This window comes from Oncorhynchus kisutch, linkage group LG4 (assembly GCF_002021735.2).
Source record: "Oncorhynchus kisutch isolate 150728-3 linkage group LG4, Okis_V2, whole genome shotgun sequence".
Classification (NCBI taxonomy): domain Eukaryota; kingdom Metazoa; phylum Chordata; class Actinopteri; order Salmoniformes; family Salmonidae; genus Oncorhynchus; species Oncorhynchus kisutch.
The window spans coordinates 77152906-77173450 of NC_034177.2; the positions used below are offsets into that span (position 1 = coordinate 77152906).

A 20545-nucleotide genomic window follows, 5' to 3' on the forward strand; every position below is an offset into this window, starting at 1 on the left:
ATACAAGTGCGCTCTGATTGTCTCAATTCAAATTTTGCCACAAAAAGTGGCAAACTTGAGTGGTTTACACTATCAAAACACATCAATCAGCAAGTGGCCACTTAATAAAGGGCCTAGGACCAAGAGTTCAACATAACATGGGAGACATGAGGCGCCGCGTAATGGGAAGGTCTGTCTCACTATCTGGAGGTTCTGGCTGCTATGATTGGATATAGCGGGCGCAGCTGATATAGCGCAATCAGCACAGCTGCTTCTCTCCTGTTAGTCAGCACTGGGCAATCCATACTCACCCTTCCAGTAAATTGTGACATACTCACAAAACTCAGTTTTAGATGAGACTGACTTTATCACCAACATTTTCCTATTTACACTTTGTAGTACATTTTGACACTAGAATGAATGTTTCTGACTCATATCAATGCCACATAGGCTGTTTAAAACTAGAGAAGTTGTTTCTAAATTGCTGCCTAAAATCTCTCTTCAGTGCCCCACACTCAGGTTAAGATCTAGTTCCCATTCTCACATGACCTGGCAATACACTATTTTTAACCATCCTACCTGCACATCCCCATTTCCCCTCAAAAAACATTACTAGTCCCACATAAAACTGGATCCATGACCCTTAAAATCCCAAAAGATTGAGGTAAACAATATTCTCTGATGAACATGGATTAAATTTATATTAGACTAGATTAGTAGATTAAGTTGTCTTTAGTTCATATATATGATTGGTATTTTAGAAATATGACAGGAATGAGTTATTTCACAGTAGTTACAAAGTAATGCAGATAGGCCTAAGTAATATTGCAGCACTGAAATAGTTCCACAACTTTGTACGAAAGGACTTCACCTGTTGCTAATAATCAAATAAAAATAAATTCCATGTAACCACATCTGCCTGGGAAATGTACTGTTAAGTGTGACCAATTTCCTGAATAGATTTAATCTAAGGGATTAAAATGTGCTGTTATTTGCATCCTGATGATAGACATGCAGGTTTGAACCCAATTCAACACAGATTTGACAAGTGTGACCCAGTAGTGTCTACCTTTTCTTTTAAATTGCCAGTCCAGAGGATGTTGACAGATGGTCAAGGTGTGAAAGTAGCTGCATGATGGCATTACGGTGCTGATTCCCTTCTGACAAGAGGGGAGGTGACCTCAGCTCCTCACATTAGGCCAATACAGGCAATCAATCAAGGCCTGTACTAAAGGGAAAAAATCAGTAGGCCCTCCCCTAAAGCAACTCTGACTCAGGGATGGTTGATCATAATCAAATAAGTCTACATATTCACTATTTCCAATCATGTGGACCAGTTATAATATAGTTTACACACTCAAACTCAATCTACCAGCAATAAGTAATGTGTTCATTATCAAATCACCAGTGTTTGGGAGTAGTTTTGCAATAGCTTGGTGGTTGTTGAACTAAATTCAAATCTTGGTTGTGTTTTCAGTAGTTAATTACTTTTTTACCATATAGCGGTGTAGCTAACTACTTGAACTACACACTACATTTTATGCCAGAAAATGTCCTTTCTTTTTCGGCATTAGACCTACCAATCTCACTTGAAACATAGTTTTTGTGTTTGGTCGGCTAAATTACACATTAACAACAGATAGACTACAAATTGCAATCAATGAAATTTCAGATTTAGAAATAAGATTTCAACATTAAGTAGTTTGGATGTAGTGAACAATTTTTTCAAAGTAACTTTAGTTAAGTAAACTAATATGTTTTAAAGAGTAGCTTAACATCTTCAAGTGTGACGTAATTGGTAGCTTGGTAAACTATATGTTCAGTGTAGCTTCCCTAACACTGGCAATCACAACACTTTTTCCACTCGATCTATACAGGTAGTCAGCCATGAATTGCCAGCAATAGCAAGCCTCAATGACAAGGACCACAAAAAAACATGGCTTAGTCCATTACATGGATAGTTCTCAGCCCTCTCCTGTACTCCCTGTTCACCCACGACTGCGTGGCCATGCACGCCTCCAACTCAATCATTAGGTTTGCGGACGACACTACAGTGGTAGGCTTGATTACCAACAATGACGAGACGGCCTACAGGGAGGAGGTGAGGGCCCTCGGTGTGTGGTGTCAGGAAAATAACCTCACACTCAACGTCAACAAAACAAAGGAGATGATTGTGGAATTCAGGAAACAGCAGAGGGAGCACCCCCCTATCCACATCGACGGGACAGTAGTGGAGAGGGTAGTAAGTTTTAAGTTCCTCGGCATACACATCACGGACAAACTGAATTGGTCCACCCACAGACAGCGTCGTGAAGAAGGCGCAGCAGCGCCTCTTCAACCTCAGGAGGCTGAAGAAATTCGGCTTGTCACCAAAAGCACTCACAAACTTCTACAGATGCACAATCGAGAGCATCCTGTCGGGCTGTATCACCACCTGGTACAGAAACTGCTCCGCCCACAATCGTAAGGCTCTCCAGAGGGTAGTGAGGTCTGCACAACCCATCACCGGGGGCAAACTACCTGCCCTCCAGGACACCTACACCACCCGATGTCACCGGAAGGCCATAAAGATCAGCAAGGACAACAACCACCAGAGCCACTGCCTATTCACCCCGCTATCATCCAGAAGGCGAGGTCAGTACAGGTGCATCAAAGCAGGGACAGAGAGACTGAAAACCAGCTTCTATCTCAAGGCCATCAGACTGTTAAACAGCCACCATTAACATTGTGTGGCTGCTGCCAAAACACAGACTCAACTCCGGCCACTTAATAATGGAATTGATGGAAATTGATATATTTTTTACATCACTAGCCACTTTAAACAATGCTACTTAATATAATGTTTACATACCCTACATTATTCATCTCATATGTATATGTATATACTCTACTCTATATCATCTACTGCATCTTTATGTAATACATGTATCACTAGCCACTTTAAACTATGCCACTTTGTTTACATGTATCACTAGCCACTTTAAACTATGCCACTTTGTTTACATACCCTACATTACTCATCTCATATGTATATACTGTACTCGATACCATCTACTGTATCTTGCATATGCCGTTCTGTACCATCACTCATTCATACATCTCTATGTACATATTCTTTATCCCTCTACACTTGTGTGTATAAGGTAGTAGTTTTGGAATTGTTAGGTTAGATTACTCGTTGGTTATTAATGCATTGTCGGAACTAGAAGCACAAGCATTTCGCTACACTCGCATGAACATCTGCTAACCATGTGTATGTGACAAATAAAATGTTATTTGACATGCTATATATTTGTCTGTTGAGTCTAAGGTGACTGTTGCAGGGATATTTGATTGGAAAATCGATATGAATCCACAAAGATAATAATTTGTACATTTACCACCCTTGAATAGAATGTAAAGGCTTTATATTGTAGCGTGGCAGAGAGTAATAACAAAGGAATGCGCCGGGTTAAGATGTCACGGCTCTTGATATCGTTTGGTGATTCATTAGCATCCGCGCATAGTTTCTAAAACCAGAAGAGCAACATCGCGAGACTTCCGGGAACGCTTGCGAAATAAACCAGGCCAGGGTTTGAAAAGTCAATGAGAAAAGTGAAACATTCTTCCTTTAGTTGTTCATTTTCTCGAAATCTAAATGGCACAACCTAGATTCGAGCCAATGTCTTAAGTACTTGAACATGTTATTACTCCACCCTCGTGAAAGTGACAAACGGACACGTTTTAATTTTCGTCAAAAACTACTTTATATCGAAGGACTGCCTGTGATTTGATGGCCTACACATGCGCAATTGGGCGCGAGACGACCTTTATAGACACGATGACGTATTTCTACGCATCAGCTTAGCTTGCCAACGTCGCCATGACATGTACTGGAGAAGCAGCTTTAGCCTGTCTTCATACCGTACTGTCGGTCTGTGATTAGCTGCAAGTCAATAATAGGCTACTTCCGACCGAGCGAGGTTGTAATAATGTCAAGTGGACTTGAACTTAACGTAGCAGGCGTAATAGACAGTAGACTTTGTCTTTGAACACTGGTTAGAAAGTAGCCTGGATCAAACAACTCAATACTCGATTAGAATGTTACTTTGAAACAGTATATTTGCGGATACTTACTTGAATCTTCCCTGACAGTGTTGACACTGGGCTCCAACCCATCCTTGGTCACAGACGCAAGTTCCATTGATGCATTTACCAGAAAAGCAATTTTTATCACAGGACTTGGAGACTGTAGCTTCGGTGTAAAACACCAAGTACAGCATAAGGAATGCCCCCAAATATATTTTGATGTCCTGGGGTCGCATATTTGGATATCTAGTCCATGTGCATAGATGCATTCCTCGGCAGTCCCCTCCCATTTTACTTTAAAAACAGGTAAAGTTCTCCTTTTCTGGTTAAGACTCCCTTATTCACAGATTGAGTGACTCAATTAAAATGTCACTTATTGGTAATAAATACTTTGTAATCAAAGGTTTGGTGTATGCGTGGGATAGCCTAGCCATGAAGCTAAATACACTCAAACATTCAAATTGGCTTATTTATTGGCTATAGAAACATAGCTGAGTCTGAGCATATTGCTGGAGTCCCGCAACTAAAGCATCTCTCATCAGACAACAAAGCCTGCAAATGTGTACTGACTTTATGCACTCCTATTAAACTTTCTTGAACTAACGTTAATGAATGCTCACAGCGTTATTCCCAGAGGCTAAGAAGCCATTTTAAAAACCAAAGAAAATCGGTGTGTTTTCTAAGTTGTATTCTAAATTAAGTATTTTCCAAGCAATTTTCAAGTTCACCATCCTAATGCTTCCCGAAAAACTGGAAGAAAATAAAAGGTCACAGGATTGATCCTGGGATGTTAGTTCTGGATCCCAATTTCCATTGCAAGAGTCGGTTGTGGATGTTGTTCGCTGCGGTGGAGAATGCAGCAACCCGGACAAATAGATCAAGTTGACCGTTCTCCGTTCCGCTTTTTCCCACTTTCAGTTTAGTCCCCTTCACGGAAGATAATGACGCTTATTTGCATAACAATTAATGTAATCCTTGTCAGAGAAAGCGATATTCACCGATGAATAACAACACGATCACCTCCTTACGTGATGATACTCGCACAGCTGGTTTTCGACAGGGAAACTCCTGGACAAAGCTCCGAGCATGAGCAGAGCAAAATTACGCATTTAAAGAGACAGTACACGAATGCGCGCTGCTGTCCCTGTACTGGTTAGCCCTATCCGAGATCCTTGGGACGTCTGTGCCCTAAACTCTAACCTTAACCCCTACTCTAACCATACCCTAACCTTAACCCTTACCATTTTTAACAAGAACCCCCTGTACTTCTCAGAACCTTGTTTTTCTTCTTCTCTGGTATAACGGCGTTCGCAACAATTGGATGTGCATGCCGCCACCTACTGTACGGGTGGATAATAAGGATCCACAAATGGAAAAAATGTGTGTAAAAATATTCATATAAAACGATAAATAAAATTTAACTAATCAAAATCAACCTGCTTTTCTGTAAAAAAAAATATATATATATATATATATGTATAATAACATTTCATCAGGTTCCCACACAGGCTCACAAGGAGCATTGTGCCATCTTCCAGAGACAGTAGTCCTTGTAGTGCTTCTGCAGTGAACTCTTGAAACCTCAAATACATTTTTGGCCGCAGCCACAATGTCAAGCTTCTTGGATTTCTTGGACACTTGAGCAATAGAATTTATAACAGTGGCAACAAACACTACAAAATCCACCTTCACAATGAGTGTATCCAGGTCTATTGACTGACAAGGAACATTTATAATGGGCTGTGGAGCATCACCACCATCTCTTCAGCGCTGTCGCCACTTGCCCCATCGACTCTCTTAACCACCTCCACATAGGAGATCAGCTGGACAGCCCTGATCCTTGACACCTCGACCTCTTGACTTTCATGTTAACAGGGCACTCAGGGAATATGATCCCCACCACAGTTGCAACATTTAACATTTTACCTCAATAACATATTCCTCCCATCTGCAAACACTTGACACATGGCCAAACTTTTTACACTTCTTGTATTTCAGCAGGTTTTGCAGAAAAACTCACAGCGTGCCTTATACAGTATATCCCAGCTTTACATGGGTTGGGAGATACTCTTCATCAAACATCAGTAATACAGATGTACTATTCTCCTTTTTCCCCCCATACACCATACGGGTCATACATACAATAACTACTACTTTCAGGCTGAGATATTGATTATCACTGTTCAACGGGATGCCAGAGATAACACCTTTTACCAGTGCCCTGTTACGAAAATCAAAGCTGTCCACTTAATTCATCGATAATTTTGCGAGCCACAATGCACACTCCTTTTGCTCTTCAAAATCAAAGATTATTGGTCACATACACGTGTTCACCAGATGTTATTGCAGGTGTAGCGAAATGCTTGTGTTTCTAGCTTCAACAGTGCAGTAATATCGAACAATTCACAACAATACACACAAATCCAAAATAAAGGAATGGAATTAAGAATATATAAATATTTCGACGAGCAATGTTGGAGCGGCTTAGACTAAAATACAGTAGAATAGAATACAGTATATACACGAGATGAGTAATGAAAAATAATTCAACAATATTAAAGTGACCAGTGTTCCCTTATTAAAGTGGCCAGTGATTTCAAGTCTATGTACAGTATATAGGGCAGCAGCCTCAAAGGTGCTAGTGATGGCTATTTAACAGTCTGATGGCCTTGATATAAGCTGTTTTTCTTTCTCATTGATGCACCTGTACTGGCCTAGCCTTCTGGATGATAGCGGGGTGAACAGCTTGGTTGCTGACCTTGATGATCTTTTTGGCCTTCCTGTGCTGTAGGTGTCCTGGAGGGCAGGTAGTTTGCCTCTGGTGATGCGTTGGGCAGACCGCACCACCCTATGGAGAGCCCTGCGGTTGCGGGCGGTGCAGTTGCCGTACCAGGCGGTGATACAGCCCGACAGGATGTTCTCAATTGTGCATCTATAAAAGTTTGTGATGGTTTTAGGTGTCAAGCCAAATTTCTTCACTCCACTGCTTGTGTGGGTGGACCATTTCAGTTTGTCCGTCAAGGAACTTGAAGCTTTCCACGTTCTGCATTGTGGTCCCGTCGATGTGGATAGGGGGGAGCTCCCTTTGCTGTTTCCTGAAGTCCACGATCAGCTCCTTTTTTTTGTTCACATTGAGTGATAGGTTGTTTACCTGGCACCACACTCCCAGGGCCCTCACCTCCTCCCTTTAGGCTGTCTCATCATTGTTGATAATCAGGCCTACTACCGTTGTGTTGTCTGCAAACTTGATGACTGAGTTGGAGGTGTGCGTGGCCATGGTTGAACAGGGAGTATAGGAGGGGGCTGAGCACGCACCCTTGTGGGTGTTGAGGATCAGTGAAGTGGTGTTGGTTCCTACCTTCACCACCTGGGGGTGGTCCATCACGAAGTCCAGGACCCAGTTGCACAGGGCAGGGTTCAGACCCAGGGACCCGAGCTCAATGATGGTGTTGAATGCTGAGCTATAGTCAATGAACAACATTCTTACAGATACACACCACCATACCACTCCTGAGTCATGGTTACTTTAAATGCATCCACTATTCCCAGCACCTTCTTCACCATCCTCATGACTTCAAAAAGGTTCCCCAAATGAACATCCTTGTCCAAAAAAAACTTGCTCTGACAAGAAACGTTTCATTAGACTCCTTTTCAACAACAATTCTAGCCCTTTTCGTTCCATTCTTGGACTTCACTGTTGTCCACTCATCCTTCTCACTAACTGTACTCCATGCACTTTCAGCTTCAAACAGCACTTCCGCTTCCGCCTTCTCGCTTGGCTTCTTCTTCCTCGGTGGGGTTTTTCAGTGGTTGGAATCCAACGGTAATGGCGCATTACTGCCACCTACTGTGCTGCCTGCTGCTGTCCCTGTACTTCTCAGAACCTTATCACAATCACATCACACAATATCCCCATGGGCAATTTCAAACCATTGTTGCAGAAATGCTTTCCTGTCTTGGTTACTGACCTCAAGTGCCCTTGTCTCTGCTAATGTATTTAATCTCAATTTGTTTCAAATGGCACACACTTGAGGCCAGGAAGATGATTGATTATGGATGCTGTTGAACAGAAACAATAGCCTATCATGGATTCAGCCTCTTCTAATCAACCAAGAAAATAAGCTATAATTATAACAATGTAAATGGTGTGCCATAGAATAACCTAGGCCTAGATGTGTTGAGTGAGTTTTATCATTTTCTATGCAATTTGTTGCTTTGGTTTTAATCAAATAGTCAAGAATCAATAAACATTTTTCTTTTTAATTTCCCCCCGATGGGACTATGTGACCCAATCAATATTTCTGCATTGACTCCAGGGTGAGCAAAATTCCTAGCTGCATAATGGAATTTACCCAAGCAACCAGAATACAAAGCCAGCTTAAATGGTTCAATGTGGAATACTTTTTCTACCCAGGTACTTGTTTTAAAGACGCTTTTCTGAGTTGTAATGAATTCAGGTCTGACCTTGTTCAGCATCACCTTCAGTAGGATTACCAGTTATAATGATCATCATCATTAGACCCTAACATCCATTTACTATTCTGGATAATAGAATCAAGTCACTCACACATTCATGCCAATGCTATTAAGTCCCTTATTGCTTTAGTTAAAAAGATTCTGCTTCTCTTAGAGTTAGAAGAGGTCATGTTTTATTTTGTTTAATCAATTAAACTCCATGGATTTTTTTAAATGTACACTAAGTGAATGTACTTTGTAGGAGGGGAACACGTCTCTGTTGCTAGAAACCAAGCAAAACACACATAATCCTGCATGTTTACATCAGGCCCAGAGAAACATTAGAGAAATCTTTGAACCAAATTAGTTTTCCTCTTTGTCCAACAACTATGAAGTAGAATCGGGGAAAATAGCCATACTAGCTCGAAAGACCTCACTCTCTCTCTCTCTCACACACACACACACACTCACCAGCTAACAGGAAATGTTCTTTAATGCCTCATCATGACATGCTGTTTATGTTCCCAAAGTGGGTAGCCATGAGCCAGATGTTTCCTGGTGGACTGTGTATAGTTGATAGCTACCTGGCTGTGCCCTCTTTACTGCATGCACCAAAAATAGGTTGAGCCCATTGTTCCATGACTTCCCTGAAATAGCTAATAAAATAAATAGCTGATCAGGGATTTTCTTTACCGAATGGTAAGAACAAGAAAATGGTTTTGTATCAGAATACACTGTGGCCACTGATCCTTTCTTTAGACGTTGGGCCTAGACCGTGGCGACCCGTTATTTTTGTTGTTGGCTGTTGTGCATGTTATTTTGGCCTTAATACGTGTCACATATCAGTTTGCAAACAATGTAAAAAAATATATATACGTATATGTATAGAGTTAATAAAGCTGCATACAAACATGGTCTCTTTTGGCTTTCTTGAGTAAGGCAGCTCCAAAATGCAGGTGTTTCCACCTAGCCCAGTGCTTTCTTTGGTGGAGTGGCAACCAGCATAAAATACAGAGCGTAGGGGTTTGTAATCTTCTCTAGTTGCGCCGTAATTGGCTCTGTTCTTTCACTCATGGGGACACTACGTTACTGCAAAATCTACAGGGATATCTAGAAAGTTAGATTTACATTAGAATTGCCCATCCAAGAAGGCTCAAGGTCATTGGCTACAGAATAAATGGTGTCAAATCACGTTATATCTACCGTAGCTTTGATTGGACGGATAATGTCAACATCATACTTTCAAAATCTTAGCTAGCAAGCAGTTATTATCATGAATCACGTCGACAATCTACTGGGGAATCCTTTTCAATCCTTGTCATATGAAGAGAAATTACAGATAAAACGCATTCGTGCTCATTGGCCATTAGACATAAACATTACACAACAAGTTGGAAATCGAAAATTCAACAATGAGTGGTTTGGAAGGAATCAGTGGCTAACTGCAAAGCAATCACTATTTTGCTTCCCCTGCTATTTGGTGGAGAGAGTGTGTGGTCCAAGTCTGAGTTTAAGGGTCTCCTTTCCAATCTTAAAAGGAGAAACATTCACACGCAATATCATGGGACAGAAAAGGTTGAATACATTGACCATACTGTCAATCCAGTATGACTGCCACGTTCAAAACAACTGGAAACTCAGACTTCAGTGAGTTCCAGACCACTGGGAACTCTGAAAAAAACTAGCTGTGGCTGGGAAAATACGTTTTGAACGGTCATCCAACTCGGATTTCCAAGTTGGGAACACGGGCCTCTTTCTAGAGCTCCAACCTGTAGATCATGGACATCATGATTCAACCTTGTTTTTTTTTTCCAGAGTTCCCAGTTGTCTTGAAAGCACCATAAATCCAGATAATGCCAGACTTTGATGTTTAATGACAAAATTTGCCCACAAGAAGGACCAACGCGCCACCTTCCTGTTCAAGTGAGCACAGCACAACGGTCCCAAAAGAGTCCAAAAATGACTTATGCTGCTGCATAAATTATGTAATATGCCAGGTAGATATGTATACTGTAGCTAAGAAAGTGTATGTTGTGTAGTAATACTGCTGTTAGTAACCCATGTGCCTCACCCTAATAATTTGGTCCCGTTCACCCTCATAACTTAATATACTGTTCTGACTTGTAAGATATAAGAGATTTCATTGTCTGCTTATATGCCCCCTTTATTTATCCTAGGGTTCTGACTTGGGGAGAATACTGTAAGAACGGCCTATGTTCTGAATACTGCCGCTGTACATTTCAAAAATGCTGAACAAATAGTTCTATTGACTACATCTATCATAGCTCGCTCATTAATGTCTTAATCGAAATTACGGACGGCCTCTTATCCGCTCATCATTCCCTTATGCCATAGTTTGTACATCTCAAATGTCCGTATAAACCACAATTGTTTAAGGAAGTCAGCCATATCAGCCATGTTTTTTAAAAGGCAGTAAATGAGGCTGAATGATCTGTTTCTCTGCCAGACAAGGCTCCGCTGATATCCAGATGTAGCTGTGTTAAGGATTCACTCCATTGTACTGAAAAGAAAGCTCTGCTGTTGGGACAGCTTTATGTAGGCCCTAACAGTTTGTGGACACCGTTTGTCACCGTTATAGTGCAATTCATGTATTGTTTAGTGTTGTGTTGTGGAGTGGCTTTGCTGGCATGCATCTAAAAATGTTTTGGGGAGTTTTCCCCATCAAGATTTACATGCTAAAAATCGCCAGTGGGCCTAGATAAGATCCTCATATGATGAACAGAACAACTCTAGTAAGATCATCAGCTCTGCTATCTGACCATACCATAGCCAGATCAGCAGTGTTATGACAGTCTGTTTGTATGCTCATTGGCTCCCTCATGCATCCACAAACTGTCACTGCAAGTCGTCCATCCTACCAATCACATTGTACTGTCAATCCAAAAGAGAATGATTCAGCCCTAGTGATTGAGGGCAGAGGGCAAAACCAAATCTATAGGTCACACTCTGACAAGATATTGCACGTTGCCAAGCCCATTTCAGACAAATCCTGTTATACAGTATCAGTGAGCCAGCCATGAGGGTCATCGGTGAGGATGGGAATGTGATTTCATATCCTCTGAGCGGCTTGTGCCAGACAGGGTTTATGAAACGCTGCCATCTGTCCTGCCTTCAATTTGAAGTGCGTCTAAACAGGGAGGTCTGAGGCTGGGCTGGGCTAAAGCACTGACAGGATCATCCATCTTGTTACGTCAGAATGAGAACTCACGCAGATGACCCCCTCTTCAATCACGTACTGTATGACCACCAGGATCAGACACTTTCCCTGCAGTATGGGTTTAAAATCAGGTCTCTCTCTCGCTCTGTTTCTTTCTCCCCCAATGGGCTTTCTAAGCATGGGTAACATTTGTTTACATTGCCAAACCAAGTAAAATAGATAACTCAAGTGAAATAAAAGAAATCAACAACAAACATTACACTCACAAACATTCCAAAGGAATAGAGACATTTAAAATGTCATATTATGGCTATATACAGTGTTGTATTGGTGTGCAAATAGTTAAAGTCCAAAAGGGAAAATAACATTTTATTTATTTATTTATTTTACCTTTATTTAACTAGGCAAGTCAGTTAAGAACAGATTCTTATTTTCAATGACGGCCTAGGAACAGTGGGTTAACTGCCTGTTCAGGGGCAGAACGACAGATTTGTACCTTGTAAATATGGGTTGTATTTACAATGGTGTTTGTTCTTCACTGGTTGCCCTTTTCTTGTGGCAACAGGTCACAAATCTTGCTGCTGTGATGGCACACTGTGGTATTTCACCCAATAGAGTTGATCAAAATTGGATTTTTGAGTCTGTGTAATCTGAGGGAAATATGTGTCTCTAATATGGTCATACATTTGTCTCTCTCTCTCCCACTCTCTCAGCCTCTTTCTGTGATCAAATCAAAGTTAATTTGTCACGTGAGCCGAATACAACAGGTGTAGACCTTACAGTGAAATGCTTACTTACAGGTTCTAACCAATAGTGCGAAGAAAAAAAAGGTGTGTGTGTGTAGGTAAGTAAAGAAATAAAACAACAGTAAAAAGACATGTGAAAATAACAGTAGCAAGGCTATATACAGACACCAGTTAGTCAAGCTTATTGAGGTAGTATGTACATGTGGGTATAGTTAAAGTGACTATGCATATATGATAAACAGAGAATAGCAGTAGCGTAAAAGAGGGGGTTGGTGGGTGGTAGGTGGGACACAATGCAGATAGCCCGGTTAGCCAATGTCCGGGAGCACTGGTTGGTCGGGCCAATTGAGGTAATATATACATGAATGTATAGTTAAAGTGACTATGCATATATGATAAACAGAGAGTAGCAGCAGCATAAAAGAGGGGTTGGGGGGGGCACACAATGCAAATAGTCCGGGTAACCATTTGGTTACTTGTCCAGCAGTCTTATGGCTTGGGGGTAAAAACTGTTGAGAAGCTTTTTTGTCCTAGACTTGGCACTCTGGTACCACTTGCCATGCGGTAGTAGAGAGAACAGTCTATGACTGGGGTGGCTGTGGTCTTTGACAATTTTCATGGCCTTCCTCTGACACCGCCTGGTGTAGAGGTCCTGGATGGCAGGCAGCTTTGCCCCAGTGATGTACTGGGCCGTACACACTACCCTCTGAAGTGCCTTGCGGGTCAGAGGCCGAGCAATTGCTGTACCAGGCAGTGATGCAACTAGTCAGGATGCTCTCGATGTTGCAGCTATAGAACCTTTTAAGGATCTCAGGACCCATGCCAAATCTTTTTCGTTTCCTGAGGGGGAATAGGCTTTGTCGTGCCCTCTTCACAACTGTCTTGGTGTGTTTGGACCATTCTAGTTTGTTGTTGGAATTTGAAGTTCTCAACCTGCTCCACTACAGCCCCATCGATGAGAATGGGGATGTGCTCAGTGCTCCTTTTCCTGTAGTCCACAATAATCTCCTTAGTCTTGGCTACGTTGAGGGATAGGTTGTTATTCTGGCACCACCCGGCCAGGTCTCTGACCTCCTCCCTATAGGCTGTCTCGTCGTTGTTGGTGATCAGGCCTACCACTGTTGTGTCGTCTGCAAACTTAATGATGGTGTTGGAGTCGTGCCTGGCCATGCAGTTGTGGGTGAACAGGGAGTAGAGGAGGGGACTGAGCACACATCCCTGGGGAGCTCCAGTGTTGAGGATCAGCGTGGAAAGTGTGTTGCTACCTACCCTCACCACCTGGGGGCGGCCCATCAGGAAGTCCAGGATCCAGTTGCAGAGGGAGGTGTTTAGTCCCAGGTTCCTTAGCTTAATGCACAGTAGTACTGGTAGATATAATACGTGAAAATGTGTCAATTTCAGCTCTGTGGAGTCATTATACCATATGAACTGTATCCATAGACAGGGCTTTCAACAAGGTCTGTATCAGTGGAGGCTGTGGAGGCTGTCCTTCCCTCTGCAGCTTCCACTGCTCTGTTCAGTCCAAACATCATATTGTTTTCGTGTCAGGTTAATGCTTTTACAATATGTCCATATTCTATTTTTCATTATAAGGGGTTGATTTCTATGTGATTGTTGCTTTAGGTTAGTACAGATTAGGGTATAGAGAAATGTGCGCATAGTATATTTGTTAGGACCTTTGTTGAAAGCCCTGTCTATGGATACGGTTCTTATGGTATATATACTATACAAAGCTGAAATTGATAAATTGTCATGTATTATATCTACCAGTACTACTGTGCATTACATATGATCACACACCCTATGAAATATATGATACATTTTTTTTAAACTATGCTACATATGCCCGTTAGGACTATTGTACCCTTCTGCAGTCACGAGTGGCTCAAATTCCTGCAGTCCCTCTACAGATAATATTGTCTCTATAATGTTGTCAAGATATGAATGACCATTCCAGTATGACCTTGGTTATGGTTGCAATAACACAAAAGACCACAATCGCCAACCAGATGATCATTTGATTAAATAGAACTGGAGATCAGAGGGCAGGACTTGTCCATGTAAGTAATAAGACTGGCTTCAGGGCCAGTTGTTTTTTGCTTCAGTGTTTGCCTGTTTGAGAGACAGTGTAATAAGGACATAACTTAGTCTTGTAGATAGGAGCCTCGGCACTGATTGGAGCCTAATGATCCTTGACAAAGCCCAAATCCAATTTTCTCACACCAAAGACATGGCACGCTTTAATAATATCTAGGTTATTTTTTATTTTGGGTGAGTCAAATTATGATGGAATGGGTGGAATGGATATTTTTTCCAATAGCATATTATTTTTCTTGTGACAGCACAATTTAATATTTAGTTATTGCGTCAGAATCAATCAATAGGGACACGATATGGAAAAGTTCAAAATTCTTGGATGAAGATGTCTACCATACTGTACTATCAAACATTTCATTCTATGAAATTGAGTGTGGTTATCGTACTCTATACAACAGATAAATAATATCCATTAAGTGCCAGTTCTACACAAATTCTCTGTACCTCCCCACAAAGTCTCATATAATATTTATATTATATTAGAGAAGCCCTTGAGATTAACCTAGTGTAGCCCAGTGTATAATCTTCCCATTGTAGGGGATCCTGATTCTGTGATTTTGTCCATTTATCCAGTCACACAAGCGTACAAGGGAGGGAAGTGTGTGTGTGTGTGTACGTATGTGCATGAGTGCATGCGATACCGAGAGACAGAGAAAGACAGAGAGACAGAGAGCAAGAGAGATAAAGATGGCAATATAAACATTTCAAACGCACTAATGCAATATTAAATGGTTGGAGACATCCTGTTTGTAATTGTATAATCCATAGAGGTGGATAGAGGGCCCTTATATGACAGCATGAGCAGTGCCATTGAGGGCTCCCTCCATTTTAAAGTAGTCAATTTCTTCTTTTTCTACTGTACTTCTATTAGCTGTTAAATGAACTGAAAAGGTGCATACTGCCACCTGGAGTGTGTTGTCAGAACAGGTATAAAGCCGAGGTTGGTAAATTATGGAATGTTTGCTCAGGAGTATAATGAATTGGCTTATCCATCCTGATGAGCTGGATGGAATTATGTGATCTTTGCTTAACCTATAGGATCCCCCACCAAGTTGACTACAGCTTTTTCTGCAGTTAAATGCAACAAAACAGTATATATAATTAATGTATCATTATAATGTATATTTATATTATTTATAAATACTAACATGGTTTTTGAACAGGATAACCTGTTTACAAGCATGATACTTTTACTTTATAGCTTGTTGGCCATTAGTTTTTCTCAATGATATTGACTACTTCACTGGTAATTCCCACTTGGTTATGTACGCACCATTAGAATGCAACAGGTGGAACCTTTTAGATGTCTATCACTATGGAGAAGTACCTGATAGGATTATTTCAAGTACCTGCTGTCCCTTTAAAAAGGAAACTGCAATCAGCCATTTTGAGGAGACGACCGTGTGGAAATGTCTGGTTGGGGCTCAATGAAATGTTTGATGAATGTTAGAGTGTGTCCTTTATGGTAAGCCTTCTATTTCAAATGAGTAATATTATTGAACATGTGTGTTTAATAATATAAACGGTTTGATAACCATCTTGTACATGTAGTATTTTTCATATTAAAGAATTGTTTATTGATGATTACAGTTAATATTTGTATTGCCATTATGTAATAAATGATAAGATGACTTTCTCATTTGATGGCAAATTAATTTGGATGAATAGAATCAGATAATATATTAAACTGTATGTATATTAGGTGTGGCCCTTTGATATAGCATGGATGTTTGCATGACCAGTCTAGGATTTAGAATCCACTGCAGGTTATTCTGAAATTTAAAAAAATTATAAAATATTGTACTGTGAATATATTTCAAGAACAACTGACAGAATTCAAAACCAGCTTCTTCGGTGCTGAGCTTTTAAGTAACACAAACATCCACTAGGTGGCCACAAATGACAGGGGATTCAATAGGTAGCCATGCACAACATACAGTGATTATTTGGAAAGCCAGGAGATGCTGCTGACCATGTGACCTGAACATGGAAAACACAAAACCCTGATTGCAAAGGTATAACATAAGCTGTGTTCACACTGCATTTAGCCCAGGGCTAAGAGCCTCTTTAGCACTGGGCTACGGGAGCTTTTAGGTCGGTACTAAGAAGGTATTCATACTTACACATTCTAAACTGGGCTAGCACCAACCTTAGTCAAGGGATAGCTGGCCTATTCTGGAGCAGGGTTAGCACCAACTTTTGGGGGCTAGCCATTTAGATGTTACCTAATTTGAACATTCTACTCCAGGAAAAGGACAGTTGGTTTCAGTTAGCCCTGCTTGTGTGAACACAGGCTAAGCTAGCCCAAGGACAGTGTTAGCCTGGAGGTAAGAACAAAACAGTAGGAGGCCTATTGTCTACCAAACCTGCTTCCCCTACTTATACACATTTTTGATTATTATTATTATTAGCCTATCTCACCGAGCAGAGGAAAAGCCCAATCAACTAATTGACTCAGCCCAGGGACAGTTTTTGCAGTGATTAAACTGAGCCACTAGCATGAAAAGGAGAGCACTCCTACACACACTTCGTGGTGTGCTCTGTGACAGCTATGCAGTCTGTATTATGGCCTGATTCAATCTGTCCCCTGGGTCTCAGCAGCTCTCATTAGAGGTTCTGTGAAAACTTTACTTGGCACCTGAGACATGCCCTATTAAAACACATACAGTAATTGGCCATCTTAATCACCAGCACAGTACTGCCATGGAACCATATAGGCTACTGTAGGATAGAAGTTGGAACGTTGCATAGATATACGAATCTCAGGCAACACAAGAGTACACGCTATGAGTATCTTTTGACACTGACAGACATTTTCTATTGTATTTCTCTTCAAAGGAAAATGTGGTGTGTGGGTGGTGTTGCCAAGGTGACCATGTCCAAAATGTAGGACCATGACATACTTCAAGACAGGGTAAGTACAATAATAATTTCACTCTTTTGGCACAGGGTGTCTAAGAGGAACCCAGTTAATTAAGTATCAGAAGCTTTAGTTTTATTTCCTAGATAGTCAAAGCTGAACAGTATATCCCCAGTGGACATTAAAGGCATGCTGTAGCCTACATCCCAGGGCCCAGTGGACTATAGGAGGGAGAAGCACAGAAAACTCACTCCAACACTGAATCACATTCATTATTCATTGTGCTAAACCCAAACTGTCATCTTCCAACACTCGCGCCAAATCCACGGAGGACACTTAAGTGCATAGAATGGGAAAATAAAGTATGTGAAGCCTCAAAGGGGCATGAGTAAATGTCTGACCATCCCTCAAAAGCAAACCCCCAAAATGGTAGCAAACAAAAAGGTATATTCACTTCCAATGCCATGGAAAAGACAACCTTGACATCAATCCAATTTACTCTAAAACTTAACTCTCTCCCTATTATCCTTAGAGGACAAGAGACAGTTTAACATTTCTGCCAACCTGCAAAGCACAATAACAATGAACCTTGTTTAATTCAGGGTTAGCCAGATATGTGACACAATGTTTATCAACTAATTAATCCCAAAACAAAAATACTGGTAGTTGATAAAAAGCTGCAATGCCTTGGCTAGAGAGAGAAGACGCAGAGGAGAGATGGAGGTAAGGTCCTTTTGATCATGTTTTGGAATGTTTTTGGGGGATATCGATTTTGGCTGAGGCATGTGCTGAGTAATCATTGGAGGCTATGCATATGACATTGCTTAATTAAATCACTGCAGGTCGTGTTTTCTTAGCCCGAACAATATAATGGTGTGTTCTACACATTCAATTTGAAGCAGTCGACAGACTCAACGAATGACCAAAGTTTATCCTCAATATCATGCACAGTGAATAATAAGGAATCCGGTTTGTACAGAGATTGTCACAAAGGCAATTAATTTTCGGTCCCAATTCCAGGGACTGGGGACAAACGGTATTCAACCTACGAATCACCGTTTTACCTTATCACCCATAGCAGCTTTAGATAGATACTTGCGCTCGCTGATTTTCTTGCTTCTATCAGGATGGACTGCATTAGTTAAGGCTGGTTTAATTAATAATATATTGTCTATTTGGCTGCATCCTGCAAGTACACGGCTCAAAGGGCCTTTAAGGCTTTTTTTCATGGTGTCAGTTGATAATACTTTTTGTTAGACTTTGTTGTGCCTAATCCTTTGATGCTGAGAAAGTATTCAATTGAAGCGCAGCATATTTATGTATATTTCAAGACTTTGAAGTCGTAATGTCATTTAAAGCGGCACAGTATGCATTTCTGTTCAATAAACAAATATATACCGTATTTATATATTTAACCTTTATTTAAATCCAGTGGCATTATTCATTGGTGGATTTTAAAGACGTATTTTTGTAAACCATACGAGGCTATATTTGTTTACCGTAGCTCCGTGTTTACTAAGTCATTTCATGGCTCGTTTAAATATCGCTGGGTAAAATTGGACAAGGTGCAACCTAATCTGCCGCCGCTGGTTATGGCATCCACATAATGTCCTAATTTGCAAACTGTTTTTAATGTCATATCCCACACATTCTCCTTTATGTGTGCAGGGGGAAAACAACTTTGGAAGCAAGTAAAAAATGTGTCATATGCCAACATTAGTTTGATAATTAATTGCCATAAAGTAAAATTGCAGTGATCCCAATTATTTAAAATTATAGTAGGTGTAGTTTACACTGTAAAACAATCGTGCTGTTTATACAGGCACTTTTCTGGCAGATAGTTATCTGTAAATGATTGTAAAAAAGTACAGTATGTTACCATATATTCCAAAGAAACTTTGGTTTAACAGTATTTATGGTATCATACTGTACCTTTTTTTGAAAAGTAATTTACATGTTACTGGCTGCCAGTAAATTACTGTAAAAACAACAGAATTTGTTTTACTGTTTACTTATCTTCTTATTCTAGGCTAACTTCAGATCAAGATCAATTGTATTTTAGTCTCTGAACCAGAGCCAGAAGGTGGGCCCAGTGGTAGTTATAATGTTGGCCAGAGTTCAGTATGCTGGATGGACTCCTGATGCTTCTCTGATAGGCTCTTATGGTAGAGAATGTGATTGGAATATAATGGGATTGACGGTAACCTTTAACAAGAACCAGGAGGGCACAACACCTGCCTCTCCTTGCAAAGATACAAACATGACTCGGCTTCATTTGATGTTGTTCTTTTGGACCGAGTGGCGTAGTGGTCTAAGGCACTGCATCCCAGTGCTAGAGCCGTGACTACAGACCCGGGTTCGATCCCGGGCTGTATCACAACCAGCTGTGATCGGGAGTACCATAAGGTGGCGCACAATTGTCCCAGCGTCGTCCGGGTTAAGGGAGGGTTGGACGGAGTAGGCCGTCATTGTAAATAAGAATTTGTTCTTAACGGACTAGCCTAGTTAAATAGAATAATGCAGTGCAGATATTGATAGAGTAACGTGGGAAACTTCATAGTCATAATGTAAATGGTTGTCTGAAAGGTTAAGATAATCGGGTAATTAAGAATCAGACATTTGCTATTGATCCTAAATAAAAATGATACACCTCAATCGATCCTTTAACGTACATGTAGCGTTATAGTTCTGTGCATTTGGGAGAGCTCAATCTATATCTCCAAACTCATTGCTCAATTTTAGCACATGTGGATGATCCAAGCCTTTATGAACAATTGCTACCAAAAGTAAAGCATTATTAATGGGCTGGTTGAGTGATCTCCTATAAACTGTCTTTTGTGCTAAGTAATATCTCCAAACTATGTGACACCTACCGAAACTATAACAATGGTGAAAGTCCAGCTGAATTATTCACCTACTGTGGGTCCCAACAAATGAAAGGGTAGTGTAGGTGAAAATAGTCCAGTGTTATCTCTATTCATCAGGAAGTTATTCCAGGAAGTTATAATTATTCGACCTAAGTATATACTATCTATACATACCACGTATTTACTGAATATTCTGGATTCTGACACATTCTCACTCTGTATCTACTCTTGATTGTTATTTCTGTTTAGGTTTTTGATTATTTGTGTATTTGAATTGTATATGCGAGACATTCTA

The 20545-nt window shown here is 40.7% G+C and overlaps 1 protein-coding gene across 2 annotated transcripts in view; it reads right to left on the reverse strand.

Annotated features, from left to right (window-relative positions):
• The window catches only part of LOC109890014 (attractin-like protein 1), a 313206-nt gene extending 307922 nt beyond the window's left edge, over positions 1–5284 (reverse strand). For both annotated transcript variants that reach the window (XM_031823665.1, XM_020481961.2), the window contains exon 1: positions 4096–5284. In XM_031823665.1, coding sequence (XP_031679525.1) covers positions 4096–4337 — 242 coding nt within the window. In that variant the 5' untranslated portion in view covers positions 4338–5284. The remainder of the gene's footprint in view (positions 1–4095) is intronic.
• Between the last annotated feature and the right edge of the window lie 15261 nt (positions 5285–20545).